At 40.5% G+C, this 14,733-nt stretch overlaps 1 protein-coding gene across 2 annotated transcripts in view; it reads right to left on the bottom strand.

Annotated features, from left to right (window-relative positions):
* The window catches only part of LOC135324510 (E3 ubiquitin-protein ligase UHRF2-like), a 94,648-nt gene that overhangs the window by 18,653 nt on the left and 61,262 nt on the right, over positions 1-14,733 (bottom strand). For both annotated transcript variants that reach the window (XM_064501058.1, XM_064501059.1), the window contains 3 exons: positions 10,513-10,636; positions 10,048-10,155; positions 6,204-6,308 (listed from right to left, as the gene is read on the bottom strand). In XM_064501058.1, coding sequence (XP_064357128.1) covers positions 6,204-6,308; positions 10,048-10,155; positions 10,513-10,636 — 337 coding nt within the window. The remainder of the gene's footprint in view (positions 1-6,203; positions 6,309-10,047; positions 10,156-10,512; positions 10,637-14,733) is intronic.

The raw sequence follows: 14,733 nt of genomic DNA, 5'->3' as shown, positions 1-14,733 counted from the left end.
TCTACCCCGGCAATCACCTTGGTCCCCACGGGCATCAGGGGGCCATTGGGGGATGGGCTGAGTGCTTTATTGCTCGGTCGTTCCTCTGCAACGCGACAAGGTTTATTTGTGTTACCTGGGGTTATAGATGCTGATTTCACCGGGGAAATTCAGATCATGGTGTGGACCCCTACCCCACCCTGTCAGATCCCCTTGGGCTTGTGCATAGTGCAGCTCATCCCCTTCCGCAGTCAGGTGCCCCATCATCTGGAAAAAACGCGAGGAGACGGTGGCTTTGGTTCTACCGGGCCAGCCCAGGTCCTGTGGTCCCAGAGGGTCTCTGCGAGACACCCCTGTTATCGTTGTACCCTCAAACACTCCACCTTGCAGCAGGAAATGCAGCTGGAGGGAATCATGGACACCGGCGCTGATGTTACCGTTATTTTGGTGACCGTCTGGCCCCCCTCATGGCCGACGACCAAAACGGCGGCCACGGTCACGGGCATCGGGGGGGACACTTTCCCGGCGCAGAGCCAACATAATCTCTTGCTCACGGGACCAGAGGGCCGGGTGGCTACGGTAAAGCCTTTTATCCTTCCTAGCCCAGTCACTCTCTGGGGCAGGGACTGCCTAGCGCAGTGGGGCCTCCAACTACACTCGGATTTCACATAGGGGCTGCTGACGCGCAGCTTCCCCTGACCCTTACCTGGCTGACTCACGACCCGGTTTGGGTTGATCAGTGGCCCCTATCTAGGGAAAAGCTGCATCATTTACAGAGCCTAGTGAATGAACAGGTAGCTGCAGGCCATGTTGTCCCCTCCACTAGTCCGTGGAACTCACCTGTTTTTGTCATTCGGAAAAGGAGCGGGAAATGGCGCCTGTTGCACGACTTGCGCCGAATAAACGCAGTAATCGAAGATATGGGGTTCCTACAACCAGGACTCCCGTCCCCTACAACGATCCCACAAAACTGGGCCTTAACAGTAATAGACCTCAAAGACTGTTTTTTTACGATCCCCTTGCATCCGCAGGATGCTCCCAGGTTTGCTTTCTCGGTTCCCTCTCTTAATGTCGCAGAGCCTCATCGCCGATACCATTGGACTGTGTTGCCGCAGGGAATGAAAAATAGCCCTACTATCTGCCAAGCTTTCGTGGCAAAAGCACTGGTGCCTGTCCGGCAGCAGCATCCGCAGGCGATCATATATCACTATATGGATGACATCCTTGTGGCAGCCCCCACAATAGACTCTATGAAGGTGGTATTGGAAGCCGTCATGCATCAAGTGACACTGGCTGGACTTGTAGCACCGGAAAAGGTGCAAGAGATGCCGCCTTGGAGGTATTTAGGGTGGCGCATCACTGAGCAGACTATTATGCCACAAGAGCTAAAATTGTGCGTTAAGATAGATTGATAGATAGAACTTGCACGATTTGCAACAGCTACTAGGATCCCTCAATTGGCTTCGTCCTGTGATAGGCCTGACCAACGAGGAGCTTCACCCACTTCTCACTTTGCTAAAGGGGGATCCCGCTTTAACTTCCAAAAGAACTCTCTCCACCGATGCCGAAAGGGCACTACAGACTGTTGCGGAGCGTCTTGCTGCTCGGAAGGCCCACCGGAGGCTGGAAGGTGTTCCGTTTGGTCTGCATACCCGAAAGAAGTCTCCAACCCTCAGTTATTTGCACTTATGAAGGAATTGTTGTTCCTGTTGAACGGGCGATCAGGCAAGTACTTTGTCATGCATGTGCGCTCGCATACAAACATCCCAGGCCCGATAACGGAGGGCAACAACCAAGCAGATATGGTGGCTGGCCCTGTGGTAGTCCCGAACAAATTTGAGCAAGCCCGCCTATCACATGGGTTCTTTCACCAGAATGCCAGAGCACTGGCTCGGCAGTTCTCTCTGTCCAGAGAGCAGGCACAAAACATCATTGCCTCATGCCCGGATTGCCAGCAGCTCATGCCAGCCCCTCCTGTAGGTGTCAACCCTAGGGGTCTAACGGCACTGGAGCTGTGGCAAACAGATGTCACTCACGTACCGGAGTTTGGCAGGCTGAAATATGTGCACGTATCCGTGGACACTTTCTCAGCGTGCATTTTTGCCTCCTGCCATACGGGCGAAAAGGCCAGAGATGTCATTCGACGCTTTATAGCTGCCTTTTCGGGGTTGGGCGTCCCCCGGGGGGTTAAGACTGATAATGGGCCAGGCTATACCGCTCGCAAAACTGCACAATTCCTTAGTGCGTGGGGAATCTCTCATGTTACAGGTATTCCCCACTCACCTACTGGCCAAGCTATTGTCGAGCGTGCGCATAGAACCCTTAAGGAAATGCTACAAAAACAAAAAGGGGGAATGGCCCTCAGTACCCCCTCAGAGCGATTAGCAAAGGCACTATACGTGCTCAACGTAATCGATGGACAGAAGGGGAACCAGCAATGTTGAAACACTTTAACTCCCTCTCAGAAGGCTTACGCCCCATGCCTCAGCAGGAGAAGGCACAGGTTTTGGTTAAGAACTTAGCAATTAATCAGTGGGAGGGACCATACCCGTTAATAACCTGGGGTCGAGGGTATGCTTGTGTCTCCACAGGTACGGGACCAAGATGGGTACCAGCAAGGTGGGTCTGTCCATCACTATGACCATCATTGCCATCCTGGTGGGAGTAACGGCGGAAACCCCTTTAGTATGTGCCTGGTGGGAGTCCCGACGGACGGATGGCCGAACACAACCCAAACCAGATTCGTCTGCACAGGACCCTCAGGCACCGGCAGCAACGGCAGCTGCGGTCCCAAACTGGTTGACAACTGGGACGGATGGGCCGGGTACCTGCCCCCCTCCTTGCGAACGAATCGCAGGAGATTGAACTCTTGGGCTCGACCGTGATGGACATTTGCTTGTTTTTCAATTACAGCGGCCGAAATCAATCCTTTGCACAAAATGTTAACTCCTCGCTGGCAATCTATAAGAATGCGACAATCTGGTGCAACTATACTTGCCTTAATGTGTCTGTATCCACAAGTAAGCCTACACAGCTTCCCCCGGGGGTCGTCTTTATCTGTGGAGACCGAGCCTGGGGAGGGATCCCCTCGCACATAAGGGGAGGGCCATGCAGTTTGGGACGGCTTACACTGCTGACCCCAAATTTAACAACAATCATGAATTACACAAAACACCACCGTCGCTCACGACGGACGACTCACGCCTTTGACCAAAGTTGCGATAGTGAGGTTGAATTTTGGAGCGTCAGTGGACGCATTCTGGCCTCTATGCTTGCACCAGGGGTTGCAGCTGCTAAAGCTCTTAACACGTTGAATAAATTAGGGTGCTGGCTCGCTAAGCAAAGCAATGCTGCATCTGCAGCCTTGTCTAGCTTATTGATAGATGTCGATTCTGTCAGACATGTCACTTTGCAAAATCGCGTAGCCATAGATTTTCTGTTACTTGCAAGCGGCCACGGGTGTCAGGATTTTGAAGGTATGTGTTGCATGAACCTCTCAGATCACTCTGAGTCCATTCATGCAAGCATTCAGAAATTATGGGATGAGGTGGCTCAATTTCGGGAAGATGATGAGTGGGGATGGTTTGGCAATTTGCTAAGTAACTGGGGTTTAGGGGGCTGGATGAAGCAATTAATGAAATGGGTAGCAGAAGGTTTGTTGATCTTTTTATGCATCCTAGTCTGTGTTCCTTGCATTCTGCAATGCACTCAGCGGATGGTACAACAGTCGGTAAGCACAGTGTTAAGTTTAACAAAACAAAAAAGGGGGAGATGTAGGGGCAGACAGCGAGGGATCGGACAAGATAGAGTTAAGGAGCCGAAGGCCATGGGCTGAATAGATAGCAGTATGGGAACATAGGGAGTAACCGCACAGAATGAGGGAGTGATGATGGGAACATGACCTTCTGGAAGGTATAACGTGGCGCTTGCAAGGAGAATAGAAAGTACCATAAATCACTGTGGGAAAGTGCCTATCCGGGCTAGAGCTTATATATAGGGCTTGCTTGCTTGAATAAAGTTGATTCTGATCCAGCACATCGGAGTCCGTGAATCAGACCGCCACAGCCTTCTTTGTTGCAAGGGCATGCTGCTGCCTCACGTTCAACTTGTCCACCAGGACCCCCAGGTCCTTTTCTGCAGAGCTGCTTCCTAGCCAGTCAGCCCCCAGACTGTATTGTTGCTTGGGGTTATTCCAGCCCAGATTCAAGACTCGGCATTTGCATTTGTTGAATGTCATGAGGTTCCTGTCAACCCATTTCTCCAGTCTGTCCAGGTCCCTCTGAATAACAGTCCTGCCCTCCAGCATATTGACCACTCTCCCCAATTTGGTTTCATCCACAAACTTGCTGAGAGTGTACTTTGTCCCATTGTCTAGATTGTTAATAAAAACTATTAATTGTTAATATTGATTGTTAATAAAGACTATTAGCTATAGTTACTAACTAGTAACTATAACTATAGTTATTAACTAGCAACTATAACATACTACTAAGATTCCAGTAGAATTCACCATGATTGTACAAGAGCAAGAAAAGGAAGTGGTTGGAAGGGATCAGAAGTTTTTACTTGAATTTTTATTAAAGTTTTGTTGGAGAAAAGGGATACTGTGTTTAGTATACTTGTAAGTGCAAAATTTGATTTTCCCCTGTGTGTTCTTAGAGGTATTAAATTTCAACCTCTTTCAACCAACCTTGGAAAATGGAAATAAACTGGAAAATAGAGTTTTGGTATATGGAAAAAAACTAACACCAAAGATGCAACTGAAAAAACAAGCTGTTTCCTTTGCATCCTCAAAGGACTGCAAAAAATCTCAGTCACACAAGTTAGTCACACACAAGTCACAGTCACATCTGTAATATTTCTCCCTATCCATGCTTCTTTCCAAACTATATGTTGACAAGACTATGACATTACTCAAGTGTCCTCAGAAGCACCTGATCATACCAGCACTTTGTTGAATTGGAAAGGACATGCCAAGGATCCAAATGAGATTATTCTATCCTAAGAATTGAAGCATTAGAGCAGCAGGAATAAGGCTAACATCAATATCACTACCAAAAAAGAATGGAAGCTGCAGCGTCCCAAGCTACCCATTATAACTACTGAGCAGCAGGGTGTTTTTTAGGAGGCAATAGCTGTGTGCCCTGGAGCTTGTGTTGGGGTTGACTCCAACGATGTTTTAATGTACCAACACTAAATACCTCCTCACATGATTTTCCCAACAGTGAGACACCGATGCCTTCAGAGCCAATCATCTCCTACAGTAGCAGGTAAGTGCTGTTGGCAGAGAATACATAACATACTGATGCTATTTAGGATGTTTACTTAATTTCATTGTCTAAAGCCTTTGTCCTTGCAATTAACAGCTACCTGTGTTTTTATACAGGTTTTGTAATGCTTTATTCTTCACCTGAAGCATGATTCAGAATTCCACCTGATAAAATAAAGCTACAAGAAGGGAAGTACCCTGTGTAAACATTGTCATGATTACAGAAAACAGTAATCTATTCACACACAAATCTTGGTCGAAAGGAAGGAAGGAAGTTGGACAAAATTAGTATTTCATTTAGCAGTATAACTGCTTTGATTATTTTAGATGTTGACATCAAAGTAAAAAAATTTCCAGCATCTTCCCTTGGGTAATAACAATACAGGATACTGAGACTTTCCTATCAAGTACTGAGAGCCCTGATCTGTAAATTACATCAGTGGGAGTTGAGAACCTTCAGAACTTCATAGGATCAAGTCACGTGCATCTTTTATCCTGACCTCACTAAAATTAAAATATGTGATGTATTTAAATTTAGAGGTATAACAACTCCAAAAGAGGAGGCATCTATCTGTTTAATTTGACAACAGTAAAAACAATGACCAGGGCAGAACTTAAAGTACATCACTTGCAAAAGTCACTGATTTATGGTATCAGATCTTAAATGATAATAAATTCAAATGATATAAGTATATTGAAAGTTGACTTCCATAAACATTCTAAAATTCAGCTGTAATTGAAGAATTTTATATGAGACTAATAGTATTCTTTAAGAAAAAATTGTTTGAATATATCTTCTAAAAATAGTAACAAATAGCAGATTAGATACTGGGCAGTAGTAATTTTTGCATACTCATATTTTCATAAATACTAATTTTAGATTCAGCAACAAACACAATTTCCCATTGTTATAAACTTTAAAATAACATATTAGCGATTTGAATAAATGACATACCACTTCATCTTCAAATCCTCCAGCTAGTACAAGTGAATAAGCTCCATCGTTACTGCGCCCATGGATTCCACCAACATGGGGCCTGTGAACACCTGCTTCACTCACCTTGAGTATTAAAAAAAGAACAATTTTTAAAATAACTTTGAAACAACTAGCCATCTGCAATCACTTTTAACAATCAATTTTCTGCTTAAAAATTATTTATGTATGTTTATGTAAGTTAACAAGATTGCCATTAGAGGAAAGAATTTTATGAATTTTGTAGGTTTTTTTAAGGAAAAAAAGCCAAAAGAAAGGATATCCAATGAAATGAAAGGACAATATGTGTGGTGACACAAAGATGAACAGGTACACTTTGCCCCTTAGGAAAAATCTTCATGATTCTTGCCATAAGCAACATTTAAGACTAGATTCATGGTTACTTAGACCAGCCCAAAGCAGATACAGATTATCATTCTAATTCAGTAGCATTTTATATTTGTATAAGTAATTATGCAAGAAAGATCATAGTGAGTCAAATTTTTTTTGTGAAAATTATGCCGAGTACTGCTCAAAGTTAACACACTTAATCTGTGACCAACTCAGAGAAATGCAATCACGTCCTAATCACATTTACAGCCTTCCTTCATATCTAGACATTTTCTCTTTTACCAATTCTGCCCAATTCCTGTACTTTTTTTTCCCACCCACACTTTTATGTAATTTTATAAGATTTTGCATTCCTTTGCTACAGACTTCTACTCTCATAAGAATATAACCGTGGTCAAACTGCATCAGACCAAAGGTCCAGCTAGCCAAATATCCTGTCACTGACAACCAACAAGAGCAGATAGCTGGTGCTCAGTATGAAAACTGTCTATGCAAGGGCACAATGATACTTCCTTGTATAATTTCTCATTTACCAGCTATGTATGGCTCAGATTTCCTGAGCCAAAGGCATAATCTTTGCATTTCATGGAAAAAAAGTTAACCAATGGTTATTAATTCATCTAATTGAGTTCTGAACTGTTGTAAACTCTTAGCATTCACAATGTCCTACAGTAAAGAGTTCACAGCATTGCTGCATATTGTATGAACTAGTACTGCTTCTGTTCATTCTAAATCTGGCACCTGATCATTTCATTTGATGCCCCCTCCTTTTGCATCAATAAAGAACATACAACTGTTCCCTATTCACCTTCTTCAATTTTAATAGACCTCTGTACCATACCATCTTTCATACAATTCTTGTATGAAAGCCATTCCATACCTTTAACCATCCTTGTTCTTCATAATGATATTTTGTTTTTCCTCTTCCTTTCTTAATAATTCCTCACACTTGATATACTTTTTTGACCACTACTAAGCACTGAGATGGCATATTCACAAAATTATCTATTACAAGTCCTCCTTCCTAAATGATAATAATTAGCTGAAAGCCCTCCGTTGAATATGCAAATTTATTTTTTTGCCTCATCTTTACTATCCATGACAACTTAGCCTTGCCACTTAACTGTCAGTTATTTGTCAACTTTTCTAGACCATTTATGAACATGTTGAACAGCACAGGCCTCAGTAGCACACTGTTCTCTCCCATTCTATTAAATGTCATTTCATTCATTCCTCTCTCCCTTCTTTCATTTTCATGAGGTATCCAAGATTTTACTTAAAAAATTTAATTTCTGCCCTTTCGATGCTGTATCCAGAAACAATTCTCAGTCAATTTCCTTCTAGGGAAAAGAGAGTTGTAAGCCTTAGAACTACATGACCATGCATAATACATAATACATCACATTTAAATATTCTTAAGAAAGCTTGTTGCATGAAAAAAACTAAAACCATGAGACAGCATTCACAGCATTTTCCTTCTAAACTCTTGTAAAAGAGCCCATTTTTCATACAAAAGAGCAGTCAAATCAGAAATAAGTGTAACTTTTTATGTGGAAAAAATGTTGATTTTTTTAAAGTATGTAGTTAATATGTAGCCATTGTTAAATAATTATGTACAAATGATAACTCTTCTTTTAATAGCTACTCCTTACATTATAAGTCTTGTCTGCTTAATTTTCTGACAAAAAAAACCCTCTCTACTTATATTCCTGTTTGCAATCAGCACTAGAAAGATCTGGAATCTATTTGAGCTTGTGTGTCACCAATGGAATTCTTAATGAGATGAACTCATAACTTTTATTCCTGCTGATACTAGCTGATCCAGTAAGAATAAAATTTGACTCTGAGACCTTTAGTTTGCAGAACTGATTTTTAAAGCTTCCTTTATTTATGAGAATATAATTGACCTGGAAGCCAATTAAAAGATTAATGATTACAGAGGTACTTTGTCAGAATATAAATATGTTTTGAACTATTTATTTTAGTTTGCTTCACAGAAAAGTTCTTCAAATATGGTAGGGATAAATCAAAATATCACAAAAAACATCAAAATAGAAATTTATTTTCTCAAACAAGTAATTGTGTGTAAAATCAATGAGATAATGAACACTGTAATTTTACATTACAAAATTAATTTGCTTCGTTATTCTCTAATATCTGTATTGGTGGTAGTGCTCACATTAGCACCAAAGTCAGACAAGATCCAAAAAACTAGTTTAGTATTAAGCTGCCTCACTGTAAATTCTGTTAAGAGGAGAAACTGAAAACTGTTGCTAAGGGATAAAACCTTTGCTGTTGACCATTTTAGACTTAAGACTTGCATGTCATTCCAAATCCGAAATTCTTCAGATAGTCATTTTCCATAAGAAAAAGTTTTTTTGATAAGTACTCTTTCCTGAAAATTAGATAAAACATCCATTTTCTTCTCCGAAGGCAATGGGTGGGATGAAGAGTTCAGAAAACACATTAGAAAAGGTTTTTGGTTCTTGCCATGTCCCTCCTCCCCAAGGAGAAGAAAATGTCTGCTTCTGTTCCTCTGGCTACGGTGGGAATGCTCCTTAATTACGTTCTTTCTCGAGTGCAAGAGACAAAGGATTAACCAATTTTGAAAATAAAGCAGCATCTACTTCTCTGAGTAGAAAAAATCAGCGATATTAGGCAAAACGGAGGAAAAAAAAAGAAAATAAGGCTGTAGTTTGCTGGTACTTCAAAATTGCATAAAATTGGCACTAGCACCAAAAGATGCAGTTCCATCCTCTCTACACTGCTCATTCCTGCCGCCTTTGTACTGGCACAGTATTTGTATAACCACAAGGTGAAATGGATTGAGAAAATTACCCTCCCCACAAAAGGATTATCTTTCTGCCAGATTAGTTTCCAATCTAGTTTATCATATGACCTGAGAAAATATTTGTGAGAGAAAATGGAAGGGACAGTGCAAGAAGTGGACAAGGCTAGGTGGACTACTTCTTTCAGTAGCAGTACTGGCTTATACTAGCTTTAAAATATTCATCAGCCTAAAGGAAGGTTCTGATGCCAGTTGTGCATGACCCAAAAGGAACAGATAATCATTTTATAGTGATACAGAGGTGGCTCTTACCTTAGGGACAGTGGGGTCCACCCTCACCAGAACTTTACAGCTCTCAGTAAAATCTTATTTCTCTCCTGTGCTAAGTGTGGATGGTATGCATGCTAGCACCAAACCTGGCACCACAACACATTGGAACAGAAGTATACACTGAAACAGGATTGATTTTGCACCTGCACAGTAGCCCTCAATGGGGAACCCGACCAGATAATAAGCATTAGAGACACCACTGGATACAATAAAGTATTTCCTGAAGTCTGTAGTCTCTATCCATAAGTGGGATGGATTAGTTCATGTTCCATAGCAGTAGACTTTAGAAAATATTTGACTTCCTCTAATTATGTATTATTCTGATTTATTTCAACTACAATTCTAAAAACAACATACCTGAACTCTGAATTTCCAGGTTGTTCCAACAGGAACACCAGGTATAGGACCATAGTGATTAGAAGGAACAATAGTGCATTCCTTAGTGCGACCAACACAAGCCATGCCCTAAAAAACATACCAGAGAATGAATTTTATCATATTTAAAATAATTTGTAAAAGCTGATGCAGATACCAAGAAAACCAACCATTATAACAAACACATACTTCAAAAATATATTAACATAAAAATTGTCAACAGCAGTTTTAATTAAGTAATGTGTATTTAATTTTCATTTATTTATTTACCTCTAGTCACCTTAATAATTTTTCAGATGTTTTAACTTTCAGTAGACAGTGGGCAGGATTCAACATTGCTCTATAGTCTGTGCAATCTAGTACTGAATTTTGTGTAGTACATATATAAACACAATTATAGATGTAACGCATACATAAATGGTGAGCTATTTTTAAAATGCACTCTACCTTGCCCCAGTCTCTCTGGCTTTCAGTACTGGCAGATGGCATCTTTGCTTTCTTTTTACTCTGTTTGAGCTTTTCTCCAGCCTTTACAACTTCATTAGAATCATTTTTGCAGGAAGGACAATACCTAAAAAAAAAAAAAGGTTTCAGTAAATTCTTAATTACTTAGCAATAATGGCAATACATTTCTTCTAGGCAAAATAGTGTTAAGTTTGTTCATCTTGACTGAATATTTTGAAGCTAGCAAATATACACCACTTTTAAACAGCTGAGGACTCAGGTTGAAAAAACAAACCCAACAAGAACAAATACTGTCCACTTCTAAAACAAGACATTCCTTTTTTTTTTTTTTTTTTTTGAGTGAGTGGTAGACGCAAAACATTTCACTCTTCTTTTCTCATGTGATGTATGAGAGGTCCCCATGTTTCCTATATTCCCTCATTTTCTCTTCCTTTCCTTGCTTGTTCAGATCACATAGGGGAGAGGAGAACTGAGATGAGAATATACTTCTGACTAATGCTCATGGTTAATTTCCACATCCTGCCCACTCTTATCATCTGCTTTTACTGCAGCAAATCTCACTTCAGACAACTGGATGTGGAACAGAGCTAGGATACCATGGAACACGCATACATCCTTATCCTACCCCACCATGACTAAGGCATCTGGAATGAGACTCAGTACAGAACAAATGGGAAGAGTACTAAACTCCATTTCTATATATTCCCTTGCATCATATGGCATTGGGACCCATTTCAGCCACCATAAAGCCATTATGGTAGAAAAAGGATAGGAGATTGTGAGAAGCAGTGCCTAAGGCAAAGGGAGGAAGGGAGCACACAGATCCTTGTATTGCTTCTAACAGCGCTTTTTTCCCCGCTGCAGGAGTGCCAAGGCAAAGGCAACTGCCATTGCTTCTGGCTTCCAAGGGCTGAGTTTGGCCCAAAAGCCACTAGTGGAAGAAGTCTGATCTATAACAATATTGATAATATATTTAGATTACTACTACTACTAACACTTTACATTTACTATATACCTTTAATCTTTGAGTATGAACAGAAGAGCTAGTTACCATATAGGGCAACAAGTCACCATGTATCAGGTATTTCACAATAATTGCCTGTATACAAGCTCTCAACCCTCCAAGAAGATGGGAGCTACCTCAAACTATATTTTTATTTGCAACCTAGAGAGAGCATTCATATAGATACTTATTGCAAAACACAGTCACAATTCACAATCAGTTTAACACTTGGGATCTTGGTACTCTTAAAGTATCGTTCTACACCAAAAACAAAAAATAATGTAAAAATATTCTAAAAATTGAAAAAAAATAGACTGAAACAACCATTTCCAGATCATACCTGTTCAATTTAAAGGTAAAGAAGAAATTTTCCATAATTTTCAGCTAGGCAAACTCCACTTGGACATTGACATTCAAGTTTCAAATCAGTTCCAAGTCCTATGATCACTCTTTCTTAGAATCAGAGTAATTTAGATTGGAAGGAACCTCTGAAGATCATCTGGTCCAACCCCTGACTCAAAGCAGGGCCAACTAGAGCAGGTTGCTCAGGGCCTTGTCCAGTTGAGGTTTGAATATCTCCAAGGATGGAGATCCCACAACCTCTCTGGACCCCTGTTCCAGTGTTTGACCACCCTCAGGATGAAATTTTTTTTCCTTATATCTAATTGAAATTTCCTGTGTTCCAAATTGCGTCCGTTGCCTCTTGTCCTATCCCTGTGCACCTCCGAGAAGAGTCTGGCTCTGTCTTCTCTGCAACATGTCACAATGTAAGCTCATAAGAGGGTAAATTTAACTCTGGCATTTCCTGCTTTATGATTGCTTAACCACGCTCTCTTAATATTTTTCTTAACTGAATTTTGTATAGGATATTAAACATTGTTTAGCATATAGAGTGATTTTCATCTGTATGTGAGAAACTGCAGGCTGGGCCCCTAGGGGGAGGTTGCCACATTACACACTATTAAAGTTTTAAATGAAAAAATTTCCATTTTTAAAGCAAACAAAAACTCTGGTAAGAAACTAGGGACCAGACTGTGCCATGACCCTTAGCTAGTATGCAAGGAGAATAGAGAACAAAGAACTGCTCTTCTGTTGCACTCCTATAAAGAAGACTGCATTGTGTTGAATAATTGTAGTCCTTTTACAGACAAGCATGTATTAAGACTAGCAAGCATTAAGACTGCATAGGGCTAGCATCACTAAATATCCCCAAATTAACTGTCAGGAGATAGGCCCATAACCATATCGCTCCCACCCACTGACTTCATCCACAGAACCATCTATCTACTTACATGACTAAATCTTAAAGCTCATATATTTATACAGCAAACCAAACCAAGTTAAATAGCTTGACAACTGCTCTTCAGGATGTTTTAACTATATGGATTTAGCTTCTATTATGTGTGGAAATTCATAATCTTTTGGCCAAGAATGCAAGTGGAAGGGCCTAAATGTTTTGTAGATGCACTTAACCTCAACTTGAGGGCTTGCAAAGTCCCAAATGTCAATCAGTTCACTTCTTATCTGGGCCTCTACTAAGTCTTCTGTATGAAGGAAAACATTCCTGGGGATCTACACAAAACAGTTACGGTCATGTTATTGGAAGTGCCTAAGGAGACCTAACTGAAGAGTGATTGCAATACTTTGACAAACTTTGTATTCTTTGAACTTTTTCTGTTTGAGAGCTAAAAAAGTGGGATAACTCACAGAAGTGTCTCATAAGAAGTGCTCCTGAAACAGAAAGGGTATCAGTAAAGACAAGAACTGTTTTACATAATCTTGAAAATCATTTGCACTGGTATGATTGTAGTATCAGCATTCCTGTCAAATCTAAAAAACCTGCTCTATGTTTGGTGATGCAGAATAAATCAGAATAAAGTTTTCTTCCAAGGAGAGCAAAGGGTGTTTTGAGGGTTGTTGGTTTTTTTTTTAAATTAAACTTGGAGCACGTATATTTTCTTTGTTGTAACCTTGTGATTAATATTGGAACATAAAATGACTTTTTGTTGCTGGAGTACTAGTATAGTCTTTTGGGAGTAAGGGGACCTGAAGAAGAATGGATGCACTAAAAAGATCTGTACTTTCAGAGGACAGATCCTAAATAATATTTTGGCCCCCTTAATATTCTGGATGACTGGAGTCAAAAAACATCAGTTATACCCAAAAGTCCAGTGCAGTCACAAAAGAACACTGTTTAAGGACTATGACCAATTCTTAAAGCACTATAGCATTGAGAATGCTTTCTAACACATGATTTGGAAGCACTAAGATCCTCAGCTCATTTCCACAGGCAATTAGTAGGAAGTGAGTGGATGTTGGGGCAGATCAGCCTTCTGTGCACAACAGTAGAAAACCTGGGGATAGCTGGGATTCACATGCTGCCCAACAAACACTACTGAATAAAGATTATATATACCTGTGCACACAATCACTTTGCATATACAAGAAATGGGAAGCACACAGACAATAAGTGCTATATTTAGTCCCAACAACTCATAAATATTTGCAATATATACTGAAAAAAATTTCTAGATAGTGTTCAAAGTCAGCAGTTTCTCCAAGCAGAGCAAATATGAGTAATCTATCTAAGCTACACATAGGTATAAATATAGCTGGAGTCTGGAGAAACCACAATATATTAGCCCAGGAAAAATGGTATAGCATTAGGCACTGAACTATAAACAAACTTACTCAATGAGGCAGCTGCTGTATTATAGTAAACTAGAGTTATTTATTTCCAGAGAATATTAAAACTTCTAAAGTACTTAAAATATTATTAGAAGTGTGTAGTTCCACTAAAATCTATCACAAAGTACAGTTCAAAGCATTTCTATAAAACATGTCCATAGACATATACTGATGTCTTCATAATGGAAAACTTAATTCTCAAGTTCTATTTATAAGTCACTTATAAGATTAACATCCAATACATGTTAAAAACAGGTTATAAATACAAAGGTTACAAGTTGTAGATAACTGATACAGGTGATACATGGCATGGAGCTCAAGATGATAAGCTTCAATGGGCTGATGCTGGCTCCATGCAGAGTCAGCTCAGAACGTGGTTAGCTGAGTCCAGCAAGGCTTATTAGCTTGGCTTTCTTGCTGGCAGTGCCAGAATTACTGGAAATGGGGAGGAGTAAGGTGGTGGTCTTCTCACAGCAGGAAACATGAATGGAGGCAGCTACAGGATAAAGGAA

This window comes from Dromaius novaehollandiae, chromosome W (assembly GCF_036370855.1).
Source record: "Dromaius novaehollandiae isolate bDroNov1 chromosome W, bDroNov1.hap1, whole genome shotgun sequence".
Lineage (NCBI taxonomy): Eukaryota > Metazoa > Chordata > Aves > Casuariiformes > Dromaiidae > Dromaius > Dromaius novaehollandiae.
Note: the sequence above shows the minus strand (reverse complement) of the source record. Positions and strands in the feature narration are given on the sequence as shown.